The 14,091-nt window shown below is 43.5% G+C and overlaps 1 protein-coding gene across 2 annotated transcripts in view; it reads right to left on the bottom strand.

The window, feature by feature from the left end:
• Positions 1 to 14,091, bottom strand: part of STK10 (serine/threonine kinase 10) — a 67,162-nt gene that overhangs the window by 19,003 nt on the left and 34,068 nt on the right. Inside the window, exons 1-6 of one of the 2 annotated variants that reach the window (XM_083725580.1) lie at positions 11,750 to 11,869; positions 10,964 to 11,012; positions 7,240 to 7,389; positions 4,830 to 4,902; positions 3,018 to 3,212; positions 1,722 to 1,803 (exon numbers count right to left, since the gene is read on the bottom strand). In XM_083725580.1, coding sequence (XP_083581706.1) covers positions 1,722 to 1,803; positions 3,018 to 3,212; positions 4,830 to 4,902; positions 7,240 to 7,389; positions 10,964 to 11,012; positions 11,750 to 11,761 — 561 coding nt within the window. In that variant the 5' untranslated portion in view covers positions 11,762 to 11,869. Of the gene's footprint in view, positions 1 to 1,721; positions 1,804 to 3,017; positions 3,213 to 4,829; positions 4,903 to 7,239; positions 7,390 to 10,963; positions 11,013 to 11,749; positions 11,870 to 14,091 lie in introns of those variants that run through there. The other variant, XM_083725579.1, reaches the window with a different exon arrangement.

The raw sequence follows: 14,091 nt of genomic DNA, 5'->3' as shown, positions 1-14,091 counted from the left end.
TGTTGCTGTTAAATTTTTGTATCTTTATTTTGTATCTTACGATCTATATGGAAATTGTTCAGTTTGGTTGTGCACTTTTGTTGTTTTGTTTGTTGTTTATGACTACTTCTGTTATGTTTGTAGCTATGCAATTTTTAAAAAATATGTTGTAAACTGCCTTGAGCGTGGTGTTAACTTTGGAAAGGCAGCATACAAATAAACTGATTGATTTGACTGAAAGCTGTACCATGATGCTTTGAATAGTCATAGCATCTCCCAAAGAACCGTGGGAACTGCAGTTGGTTAAGAGTTGTTAAAAGATCCCTGTTCCCATCTCAGAGCTGCAATTCAGAGAATAGTTAAACATCAATTCATCTTCCCAGGGAACTCTGTGAGGTGAGTAGTGCTCTCCTAACAACTCTCAGCACCCTTAACAAACTTCACTTCCCAGGATCCTTTGGGAAAGCATGAGTGCTTAAAGTGGCGTGATACTGCTCTAAATGGACTATGCAGATGGGGCCTTCGATATTAATGTTCTTGAACATGGAAGTTGTTACAGGTTGATAGCCATAAGCCCCCAGATCCCATTACAATGCTTACACAAGAACAGTGTTCCCATGAGCAACTCAAGCAGCTGAAAGGAGTGTGTGACATGGTCCTTAAGAGCCCCATGTGCTCTGTACCAAGATGGCTTGCATAAGTACAAACATACCTGGCGACAGTGCAAAAACCCTCTATACAAACTAAGCAGGATAGTCTCAAAGTCTGTTGGCACATTTACCCTCGTTCACAGAGGAAAAGGCACATTGCAGGCCTACATTGCACAGGTTATTGAGGCTGCATAGTCCTTAACACTAACCTGGGAGGAAGCACCACTGAACTCCATGAGGCTCATTTCAGAGGAGACATCCATAGGACTGCACTGTTAATGTATGACACATGTGCTCCATGAGCAGCCCCAATTCCCACTCGTGCTTTCTGTTCTTCCTCCTGGAGAGGAATAATCTCCATATTTGGACCTCCATGTGCAGCGGACAAGTCACCTGTGCTATTACATGCACAGTGCAGAGATGTGTGCGCACATCTACTTCCTAGCACCACAGAGAAGAGGGTCATCCAACCAAGTAAGCATGCAAACTGGCCCCAAACTTCATTAAGAAATTGTCCCCTGGTTGACAATACAGTACTGCCAATTTCCTCTCTGTTTCATGGAGTCAATACACTCTTCCAACAAGCCACATTAGATTCAGAAATTGATTAGACAACTTTTCCTTTTTAACCAAAGGCTCATAGTAAAGCGTAACCATTTGGACAGAAACTGAAAAAATACACACAAATGCTATGCATGGTTCTAAAGTAGCCAAGGAGAATTTTCCAAAATAAAGAAGTATCTAGGAATGGTGGCTGCTGTATGAGTGTTGCTAGAAAATTACAGCCACCTTTTTTTACACTGGAGTCAAGTAAGAGGAGACAGGTGGGTAGGTGGAAGCAACTGGAAGGCCCAGTAAAAGTAAGGGGAGGCTGGGAAGTCAGCACTGGCAGTCAAATTTGCTTTGCTATACCTCCTAACAGTGGTATAGTTTGTGTCCAGCTAGGAGCCACAATTACAGCAGACAGGCTCAACTTTTCTATGCATCAGCACAACAAAAACAAGTTTGCACTACGTGGGCTACCAACCTGCAAGAAGTTGCTCATGTATGTATCTATTTTATGCATTTATTGACTGGGGATCCTGCACTTACCTCCAGCAATTGTGCTGCAGTTGGACGTGTCTCGGGGTTCTTATCAAGTGCAGTCTTCAGGAAGTCATTAAATTCGGGAGACCTTTATGCACAAAGAAACAAACAGAGTTGGCTAGAACTTCAGAAGGGAGGAAACGGTTCCAAGTACCCCACAGCCCACACCAATTATATTCCCAGTGTTATCGCCACAAATTATTGTTCAGTTAGCTCTAATGGGTTGAAAGGAAGAGCTATTGAGACAAAGCAGCACAAACATATTAAAAACAATAACATTTTCTGAATACGCAGAAATGTTGCCTGGTTAATTACAGATTTAGCACTTCCCTTTAAAGCTCCGGAGCAACAGCTGTTCAGAAGCAAGTTACATGCTGTCACTCTATTACTCAATTCATGCCGAAAAGCCCAAATGTTAGCAAGCTCACATGAGGACAATTGTACGCTTGAGCTCGTGTTAATACAAAGCCTTCTGTCAGGCAAGCGATAATAACATCATCCTGCCCCCCCCCCCCCCGCTTTCCCATCCAATGTTGTCTTCTATGTAAAGCCAGGACAAAGAACTTGTTGGCAGTTTCTACACACGACTGCAGAAACTGTGTCACAAGCAAGTTTATCCATGGAAGCTACCACCCAGTGATTTTCATTGAATGTGATCCTCTATGATTTGGACTGTGGAGCATAGGGAGAAAAAGCTTCAGGGCTGCTCACTCCTCTCTTTAACAACCAGAAGGTCTGGCTAGGTATTTACTTCAATGCAGCATCGATACAATTGGAGAACACACAGAAAATACTCTAAAGGAGTGAAAGGGCAACGATGTGTAGGTCAGATGTGTGTAGAGAACTGAAAGTTTGCCTGTAAGGGGTGGGTATTGGGCCTGATCCAGTTTCACACCCATGGCCGACTCTGACCAGTGGTGGCTCTAGGGATGCAACCCAAAACATCAAGGAGGCACAAGGTTGGGAAAGAGTGGTGCTATTATATGCTAAGTTTGTATGGCACCCTTCCTCAGAAGAGCTCAGAGTGGCATACATTGGGTTATCTCCCCACATCCTCATGAAAGCGCTTCATGGAAATAGGGTAGGTTGAAAAATTGGTCTTGCCTAAGGTTATTCAGTGAGCACATGGACAAGTGGGGGTTTGTACAGAAGAAATTAGTCCTTGTTATTATCTTGATCTAGACAAAGGTGACCCACAGTTGTTTGGGTAAACAAACAGAGACCGACCGACCAACAGACAGACCACTCTCTCACAGACCCACAAGTGAAAATGCACTTAAAAAAAGAAAATGGTCTTCTCACCACTTTGAGGGATAGTTAAGAGTGGGAGGATCAGATTTGGCTATTTTCAGCAGAACCCTCATGGGATTGAGTTCATGATGAGGAGGCTCTATCTGGGCCATTTCTATCAGAGTTATGCCCAAGGACCAGATGTCAGCCTTGTAGTCGTAGGGGGTGTCTTTCATGGTCTCACACATCACCACTTCAGGAGCCATCCTAAGGAGAAAGTAACAAAGAATAGGGTGCTCTGCTACCAACATATTACCATTGATCAGTGATTTTGAAGAACACCTCCCCACCCCAGCTAATCTATATATTTAATCAGTTATTAGCCTAGAGTCAGTTGTAAGCATCAGAAATATGACTCTGCAGCTAGTTCTTGAATAAATTGGGGAGAAGCCTCTTCTGCTGCCCTTGGCATGATCTATCCAGAGTTAAGCACTTATAGGTCACACTGATTTTTACTGGAGAGTTGAGAACACACATAATTCTCCCATTGCAATAAATGGGACGTGGAAATGGTTAAATCTATCAGCTAAAGACAGTATCCAGTTCACCCGCCCCCCTCCGGCAACCACCATTCATCTCTCCATGCTCAACAGGCTGCAGCGACAGAAAACCAGCAGGCCAATGACATCTGGCCTGGATGTTGCTTTAGATGGCAAATTAATGCTCACTGATTGCATCCCCTTAGCAACATGGCTGATTTAGAGATTAAATTCCTAGAGTGAATCACTGCTCTCATACACTTGGAACTGCTTCAAAAAGGACATTCCACCAAATTGTAGGGAGTAAAAGAAAGGGGCAGGGGGAGAGAATGGCCTAGATTCGTCAACATCTCATTCCAGTTATGGGACTTGTAGCATTTTCACTGATGTCACATAAAGCAATAATTAAAAGCTGCCTTTCATCTAGGTTTGCAGCCTCTTGCCTATTTGCATAGACTCATAGAATTGGAGAGTTGGAAGGGACCCCAAGAATCATCTAGTCCAACCCCCAGCAATGCAAGACTCTCAACATAGTTTTCCCCCTCTGCAAGTTTGTTGATGTACTCTTTGTGTTCCCCTATGCTTGAAGCACTTTGTGGTGAGGAGGCAGGCAGGGCTCAACTCAACAGGAGGGAATCTTGGCGGGCAAAGCCGGGCATGTGCCCCTAGCCAGCCAACTGGCTGGTTCCTGCCTTCTGAGCCAAAACGTGGCAACCACTGGCCCACCAACCACTGGCCCACCAACCTCCAGGGCCAGCAGACATGTGCACTCTTATGAATCCCTTATGATTCAATTCATTAAAATACACACAAAGATGTAATTGCACAGCACTGAGAGTAAAACAGAGATCCTCAACCTTCTTGAGCCCAGGGGCACCTTTGGAAACCTAAGAAACCATTACGAGCATCACGAAATATCCATTTTGCAGAAGAAAAACACGTTATACTCAGGCACACACCACTGAAAAGAGGCAGAACACCTACAACGCTCTCTCTCCAAAAACCAAAAACAAATGAAATGCAGGCAAAAAAACAGGCAACAGCCCACCACGGCAAAAAATAAATAAATCAATTTTTTAAAAAGGCTAGGAGGGGCTGGGGACCTTGGCAGGTGTCTGGTGGTGCTGGGGTGCCCAGTGCCATTTGGGGGACCCCAGGAGAAAACACCAAGCACACGGCATATACACATGGGCACACATTTTCTGACACACACTTCCACTTGTGTGGATAGTTTACAATTCAGCCAAGAGGCAGGAAGCACCTTCTTTTTTGAGCTGGAATACATATGCTCTTATTTGGTGGTGGCCTTTTCACGCATCTTGCAAATCTGAATTCATTTACTCACCAGTATGGTGTCCCAATGAAGGAATCCCGTCTTTGCAAAGTCTTCATGTTTTTGGCAGATACTCCAAAATCCGCTGAAAAGAGTTTGATCATGTTAAATCCTCTGATACCGGCTGCAAGGTGTTTGTGTGCCTTAAGCAGCTCAAGCAAAGAGCTACCTTCTGTCACCAAGAGACTCTCTGAAAACAATCAACGATTATCCAAGTGGCCAGGACAATGCCTGGGCCCTAGGCTAAGGTTCTGACACAGTGCAAGGGATTATCCACACTCCCTCTTGTCTCCCCGGGAAAGGAGTGGGGCAAAGGGGAAACCACTCAGACCTGTGCTTTCTAGGCACGGGATAAGCAGAAGTGTGGACAAGCTCTAGGACTACTTGTAGCTGGACACATTTTTCATCAGCAGATGCAAACTGGAACGTGATTTCAACAAACAGAGGAGTTCTAGGTATCCATGACACACGCATAATAATCACATGGAGCAAAATCCATCTCACATCGACAAAAGAGACTGTCCCAATGAGGGTCAGAAGTTTAAATACTGTATCAGATTTTTGCTGTGCCCCACCAAAGCCAAGGTAATTGTATTTATTTATTTTATTCTGCCACAATAACAGGGGATGCTAAAGGAAGCCCTTTCATTTCCCATCGGGTTAGGGGAGCACTTTATTTTAACAGTTAAGTAGTTGGATACCTCAGCAAAATCCTAACAAACCATCAATTGTTTTCTCCTGCTTCCTGCTGTTGTCTGCAGTTCTATTTTGTGCTAAGGGTTATTCTTCCTCCTCTTTCTAGAAAATTTCCACTGAAAAGGTGATGAAGTGTAGGAAACGTCACCCTGTCCTCGCTAACAAACTACACCCTCTCCAGCTTGCACAGAAAACATGCCAATTCCTGTGGCAGACATCAATTTATATACAATCCCATATAGAATGAAAAAAGTTGCATTTACCAGTCTCCCCTTTAAATTCTGCAGATGATGGACCCCAGATTTGTTGTTGGTTTTTTGTTTTGCTTTAAGTCTTTCTGGACCCAATACAACCTATCCCCATTCTGAAGAACATCCATTCCGGTGGGTACTATCATTCAAAGAGGCAGAACTGGCATAATTTTAGGTCAGCAACTCTGAGCAGGAGCCAAAGGAAAGGCCAAAGTTCAAAGTATGCTAACATCCCTGTGTAGCTCAGTCAGTAGAGCATGAGTTTCAGCCCCATATTGGGTGAAATATTCCTGCATCGCAGGACTAGATGATCCTTGTGGTCATTTCCTACTCTATGATTCTGTGATTCTAATAAAAACCTTCTCAGATGGGGGTCATCACAGCTAGCATCAGCAAAAGAGGCCAACTTCTGATACAGAAACTGAACTTTGCTCCCATGCCAGGAAGGCCACTTCAGGCTTCTTGCAGCATATTACCATAGCAAGCAACTGCTTTCTTGATGTCGTCCTGCCTGCCTGCCTGCCTGCCTGCATCAAACTTGATTTTGCATGCAGAGGATTTATGTCCACATCCCGAGTTAATCAGCACAATCCCGTTTATAAAAGGAGGGTCTTTGAAAAGTGTACCATGCAAAGTAACTTCATTACAGTTTTTAGAACCCTACGAATTCTAGGGTGGAGAGAGAAAAATATTCTAATTAAGCTGAAAAGAATAACCCTCAGCACCTCTCCATTCACAGATTTAGCTGATGTCAACACTGACTTATTCTAGGTTATAAATACATTTCTGGAAACTCAAAGGTTTGCAAAAGTACAAAAATAATAGGAAAACACTCTCTAAGGGGCATCCCTCAAGACAGTCCAAAGAGGAATATGAACAGATATCAAATCCTAACTGGTTATTCCGAGGGTGGGATAAATTGAATGTAATGGAGTATTTTGAAAGACCACATTGTTAACTGACTGCGGTATAGAATTTGCAGCACTCCACACTGCAAAAATTTGTTTGAGGCCCCACTGGTATTTCCAGTTAACATTGTTTCTGCTTTTTGTCGTGTCTAATTCTATGCACAGTTACCTGGGAGTAAGTCTCAGTGAATGTAAATACACTGAGTATATAAATACACTGTTTGAGATCTTCTTGAGTCAGGGTTGAAAATCCCTGCTTGGCCAGGAAGCTTACTGGGTAGCTTTCAGTAGGTCTCTCTGCTCAAATGACCCCTCAGGGATGTTGCAAGGCTACAACGTGTTTTCCAGCTGCTCAGAGGAAAAGGGTGGAGAGACAACAAAACTAACAAATGATTATTCTACAGCAGCCAAGCATGCATAATTTTCTCATGTGGTCACACAACAGCTCTTACAGTTGCTGCTTTTAAAACAACAACAACAACAACAACGCTGCAGCCACTGTTTTCAGCCACTCATCTCACTGTGTGCAGGAAACAGCTTACACAAGGGCTAACTAGTTTGCCTCACCAAGCTTGATGTCTCCATCCAGGGTCAGCAGCACGTTGCCTGCCTTCAGGTCCCGATGGATTATCTTCTTGCTGTGGAGGTAGTCTAGGGCTTCTAGCATCTGGCGGCAGATCACTTGGATCTGGGGTTCGGTCAAGCCTCGATCCAGTTCTATAAAACAGAGGCAATCAGAAAATGCCCCTAAATTTAGCTTCAAGGAACAGGGTTGACTTTTGCCCTCAGTTTGAATTAACAACTGTATATACATCAGGGGTGAGCAACTTCTTTTCTGCCAAAGGCTGCATTCCCTCAGATTTAAAAAAGAAAAGGGAAACGGCAGCGGATTATTCTGAGGTGCAAAATATCTGCCAGCTTTGCTTATGAACTGAAAGGGGGAAACCACTGCAGAGCTTATTCTGAAGTTAAACATTTCACTGATTACCGTAATTTGTATATGCAACATATCAAAGCTCATAGCCCTAACACATAACCACTAGGCTGAGAGTAAAGTACGACAAACATACGATATTTAATCTTGCTCTACTAGAACACAGTGAATGTAGATGAGGCGTTTGAAGACAATTGTTTCTGTTCATGAGCAATAAGCCTTTGCTTTGGACATTGGGAAAGACGTATTTGTTTCAGTGGGTGGTTTTACTTTCACCTACTTTGATTAAAGGGAAATAGTGATTTTATTATTATTTTTTTTAATAATATTTATTGAACATTTTCAAATATAACAGAAAAAAGAAAAAAGAAAAATAAAACATCCATTTTATAACCTTATTTTCATTAATATCCTTTCAGGACTTCCCCGCCCCACCCCCTTTTGTATTCCAATTCCTTCAAATAGATTCAGCAAGTTCTTACCCCAAATTTTAAACTTATTATGATTAACCCAATGTTAACAGTGTTTTTCCATCCCCTAAAATTGACCCCGCTCCCTTCCACGAGTTCCCCTCTTTAATATGCAGAACAGATTAAAAAAAATAAAAAAGGAAAGAAAAAAGAATAAAGTATGGTTTAACACCCTTTGGATTCCAAATTCCCCCCCCCTTTCCCGGTTGCGTTCCCCAGTGTCCATCAATGCCTGCTGTCATCCTGGAGATCCCACATCTAGGCCAAAATCCTTCACAAGTCCACTTTGCCGTCTTTTTAAAAGTCTTTGCTGCCTTTTTGGTCATCTTTAATTTCGAACGTCCAGTCTTGGAAGAACTCTATCTCAAAAAGGTCCATTTTTTCCATCCAGATCTCTATATTTAAGAGCAAAAACTCCAATCTTGTTTCTTTAGGCCTTTCAAATCTGGATGTCCCAAATGTTCCCACTTCCAGCTTTGTCCAATTCTTGTTGATCATGTTGTTCTTGTTATTCTCTCTCCTCAGTTTCCTCTAGTTTCATTTCCTGCTCCCCTGCAAAAATGTTCTAATTCCAAAAGCTTCTAAATCCTCTACAGAGGCTTTGTTATTCAGGAACCAAACTTTATGTCAAGTCCCTTCCATTCTTCAATAGATAAATCTATTGTCTCCTTTAGTGTAGAGACCTCTGTAGACAAAATAGTATTCCATTTCTGCAGTTTCCCAGGAGATAAAGAGTCCTATTCAAATTCCATACCAGCAATACTTGTAGTGTCCCACAGCCCCTCTAGAGGGATTATAGTAACTCAGTTTCCTTCCAGATCACACCCAACAGTCAAAGTAACTTGTTATTCCTTATTTTAAACAGTTAATATCCAATTTGTAATGAATATAACCGGCAAAGTCCTCGTAACAAAGTTCTCTTTTTATTCTTCAGCTTTGACCGCTCCTTTGACAACTGTCAAAGCCTCTTTTGCTCCTCTCCCGGCGCTCTCGCGAATCGCTCCCGGCTCCCGGGGGGGGGGGGTTGCCTTTTAGCTCACATTCTACTTTTCTCCTCCAGCCCAATCTTATAGTTTTCCATCGTGAAGTTAATAACTTTATCAAAATATGGTAGCACTCGATCTTAGTTGTCAAATCCTTTGCTTTAGATCCTCTACAACTGGGGGGGAGACTGACTTCCTTTTTGCACCTCCCCCGCTCGCTCCGAATTTAAAAAAAATTTTTTTCCTTTTTAAGTCCAGTTTCCAATTACTCACGAGTTGTTCTTTTTGATCCAAATTTTCAATAGAAGAAGTCAGTGCTCTCCGCCGAATGGCATGCGGCTTCGCTCGGTAGGGGAAGCGGAGGACTCATAGCACCACACACCCCCCCGGCACCCGCTCCGCAGCCTTTAAAAAGGCTCCTTCACGGGTCGGGGGACGTAAACGGTGCCCGCCGAGTCACCATGCCCATGGGTTTCAGCGCCCATGGTTTTTGAGGGTCTCCGCGTTGCCGGCGCAGTAGAAGCCAGCCCCTGCCGAGCAGGCTCCCTCCGGAGCTCGGAGGGAGTCCGCCATTCGGCGATGGCGCCAACCCAGAAGTCCCGGGAAATAGTGATTTTAGGCCAGGTATGGAGACCCTGCGACCCCCCAGATTTTGCTGGACCACATGCTAGATGGGGGCAATGGGAGTTTGAGCCCAAGAACACCTGGAGGGCCACTGGCTCCCCATCCCAGATGTAGGTGGACCCTGAGGGAAAAATAAAACAGGGCTGGCATTCCCTCAGACATATGGGTAGAATTCAATGTAGCGGTAAGGAGATCATTTTTTCAGGGCAAGCATTCCTGCTCCTATGCTTTTTCCAAAGGGTGAAATTCAATTAAGTTTTACTCAGGGTATGCCCCTTAATTTCCATGTAAGACTGCTCTGAGTAAGACAGAGTTGAATACCACTGAACAGGTTTCCCAAAGATACCAAAAGCTGTCTAAGACAATTTGCAGGATGCCAATCCTCTGCATCCCACCTGTCTGTGTGGTTAGCTGTGACGGAGGGAAATTCATAACAAATACAAAATGGACACTTGGAATTCATTCACCACAGTGAGAATCAACTCCCCACCCCAATGACTGGTCATGAATTTAATGTCCCAGCCCTTCTTTCCTGAAAACCACAGGCTGGGAGTTTAGACTTGTGACCTCTGAACATTGCCTCCTGTAAGAGTACGTAGCTTCACCACCTGCTGCCTGGAGCATAGATGCCAGACATGATCTAGGCCTTTGAAATATAGCTCAGTTCCCCCTCCTGCTCCCCCATTTTCCTCTAAAAGCAAATCCCCAAACCTGGAGGGTACCTGTGAAATGAGATATGCTTTGCCTGATTAAACAGGAGACTCAGATCCTGAGAAACTGAAAGCTCCCTTTCTCCCCCTTCCAGGAAGGTTGGCAAACTCACACAACCCCCTGCCATAGCTACTGTTCTTGAAAACTCAGCCAGAGCAAATCTAAGCTATGTCCCATTGCTACAAGACAGCCTTTCCGTGGGCTTGCTCTTTTAAAAGCAGTAGCTGCTGTGACCCCTTCTCCTCACATTCACCCCCAAATACTATAACATGGAGTAATCATTCCCAGTAAGCCTGGGCAAGCGCAGCAGCCACATGCTTGCTTCTTGTGTGGGGTCTGAGTCAAGCTGTGGAAAATAACACCCTCCTCGATGGCAGATGTCTTCCCCCTCCCTAATCCCCCATGCGTGCACATGATCAGTTTCAGCCTGTTCACATGCATGTTTTGGACAGAAACCTAATGCTCTGCTTTCCTGCAGGGATGGGAGTGGAAGGAACGACCAGAACACATTCAATGTGCTGAAAGACCTTAAAAGGGGCTTCACTGTTAAGATGCTTCGTGTCACTTACCCAGCATAGTAGCATCCACTGCTCCACCAGGGCAAAACTCGATCATGATCTGTCAAAAAAAGAAAGTTTTAAGTGGGCAGCTGGAAATTATATTTCAGAGAACAGCTCGTTTGCTATCAGAGAGAACAACAACAACAAAATCCTCTTGTTGGAACAAACCAGCATCTTCTTCCCCAAAACTAAGTCACACTCCAACTATTTTTTTTATTGCTATTGTTATTTTTGGCACAGCAGAGCAACTTGCTGTTGGGCACAAGTCCCTACTTCTAAAATGTTATTGTAAGGTGTTTTAAGTCAAACTCGAGCGCTTGCTGCTTAAGAACATTATAATAAACAACATATGAGATCTCACACACAATCAGGACTGTCTAACTTACAGCTCTTCCAAACAGAAATATTGCTACTGCCTCACATTCAAAAACCTCTTTATTCAAATACTGTAGTTGTTGAAATAATCCTGAAGGGTTGTTCAGTATTATTATCCTCACACGGCAGATGCAGTGAGGCTGAGAAGAGACACAGCCTGCCTAAGGGCTACCAAGAAAGTTTTCACCGGAGAGGTGAGGATGGGAACAAGAGACTTCCTGGTTTGCAGTTGATTCCCTTAGCTATTATGCTACTCTGACATCTGCCTAACCCTGAAGAACGCCCATCCGATCATGTCCCTCAAGACCTCCCACAGAGTAAATGGGAGAAAACAAAGCCTTGACTTCAGCGCACAGGAAACTTCCTTTCAGATCATTGCCCTCTCACACAAAATGAAACCCCCCCCCATGCTCCCTGTACCTGCAGGCCCATCTGAAGCAGCTTCAACGCTCATGACTCCACTTACGCATTTGTTTACAGGTTTCGATTGCAGCTTGAACAGAGAGGGCTGCTGCAGATACTTGAACTTGCCAACAGGATGAAATAGTTGTCATAGTTGAGAGCTGATGTGGAAACAGCTCAGAATTATCCTAAAACTCACAGTGCTCCCTTTTCTGCTTTAATTTGAAGATGAAGCTTGCAACTGGTTCTCAGGGGTTTGCCTGTTGTTTTGTAATTGTGCTAAAAAATAATATGTTTTGCCCATCACAACATTCCCTTGAAGTCCCTAAAAGTCACCCCTTGACATCACAACCAATCAGGCTTGAATTTTAATAATTTGTCTTGAACATGTCTATGAAGGAAAAGGATTAGCTACACTGGAGTCTGAACTAAGGGAGCAAGTCAAATTTGTCCACTGTAGTTCAGGTATTTATACATCACATGCACATACCCCTTCATATTTTGCAAGTGGTGATCTATGTTTCTGGCTGCAGCTAAAAGTGCCCCCTACCCCAAATCTCAATCCAGGGAAGGAGCCAACTCCAAAAACTTCAACACTCTGTTCTATGTGCAGACTGGCTTGCTCTGTGCTGGATTATAAGGAATATATTCAGGAGTACACTTCATGCCCCCTCCTTTGAGACATTGCCCTGTTTCGAGAGGTATCTTGTACTTGGAATGATTTAGACTTCATATGTGCCAAATTTCAGCTTTTGAGTGGCCTGGAAGTACCACTGTCTTTTGGGGGAAGGGCTATCCGTTTGGGAACTGAGGCAGTACTGAAGTCGGGGTATCATTTTGGTGACACAAGAATCAAGTTTCAGGGCCCGAACTAATCAAATTGGTAACCCATGTAGGTGAGGCCTAATTGTCAGCTAGGGCATGGGCTGAGGGCAATGATGCAGTCACCTTGCTGAAACTAAGCCAGTCTCTCTGGTCCGTGCTGGGATGGGAAACCACCTCAGATCCTCATGCATGTTGCCTTGAATATAAATGAACTAAAAGAAAATTAAAACCATATATACACATAGAAACACACCCATCCCTTATCCATCAGGTGACTATTGACCTGATTTGGAGGATTTCCCCCCCATTGGTTTCTCCTACTCTGGAATGAGAAGTGCATATACTCTGCATACACAAGCTTTTAGCAGTACTCACATCAACAAATATTTACAATGAGCAGTCTCTGCAAATTTTATTATCATCATTGTTATTCTATTATCACTCAGGTGTGGCTAATTTTTCTGTGACAGGAGAACCCCAGTGGAGTGACCTTTGTTCACTGTCATGTGTCATAGAGCTTTGCTTTGTTGCAATAAACATTTCAACTGTGTCAAGTATCTCCTGACTCATGCACCAATAAATTCCCATGCACTGATCATTGCTGTTAATCTATCTATACAGCATGTTCTGGCACAATCCATAATGCAGCTTGAGCCAGGTTCTTGTCACAACACCATCAGGATATATATCACCTTGTTAGTGCAGAAGGGCTGACTGTACACTGAGACTGAAACCACGCTCAGTAATCAGTATCTAAACCCGTGAAAAGTAATTTTACTGTTTGCTGCTCATGTACTTGGAAACACCCTCCCCCCAAATAAAAACACAGTCATTTAGCATGGCGGAAGGTGTTTATTACAGGTGGGTACTTGAAAACTTAATGGGGAAAGTCCTATGAGCATTATTTAATGTCATTTCTGACATAGAGCATAAGTTTACATCTGTAAAAAAAGGAATGCTTTGAAAACAAAATGCACAGAAAATTCTGGAGTAGCCACTGACTCTTTGATAGCTGATGGCAGAGTCTAGGAGCATCTCAAAGTCTAACAGATTTATTACTGCACGAAGCTGAATGGGTTAGAGTTCACTTCAACAGATACAGAAATCCAGGAACATTCTTGGGTGAACAGCTTTTTTCATATGGGGTGGGTGCAAACCATTTGCCCGGAACAAGGGATGAACAAGTGCTTGGGAAGACAGCATAACTTCAATGGGACACCTTTGGCTCTTGAGGGAGACAAAGAAGAAAAGAGTAATGCCAAAAGCAAATTCTTTGCATTTCTGCTTCCTTGTTTAAAAAAGCAAGCAATGCTGTTACCTGGCTGTTCTCTGGTCACCCCCTCCCTACTTCTCCCATGTAATCTCCACCCTCTTAAAAAGAATCAAACTGCCCATAGCTCAATCTTATTAGTAATTGCTCTCCTAGATTTCAAAACTTCTTGAATGCTGTCTGCCACTTTTGTCTGCAAATCCCGCCCTTTGTCTCACATGGCTCCAAATAATACAAATCGAAAGCAAGTCAAATGTTTGCCAAC

Source organism: Podarcis gaigeae, assembly GCF_964106915.1.
Source record: "Podarcis gaigeae genome assembly, chromosome: 2".
In the NCBI taxonomy this organism is placed as follows: domain Eukaryota; kingdom Metazoa; phylum Chordata; class Lepidosauria; order Squamata; family Lacertidae; genus Podarcis; species Podarcis gaigeae.
This window is presented reverse-complemented; position numbering and strand designations above follow the sequence as displayed.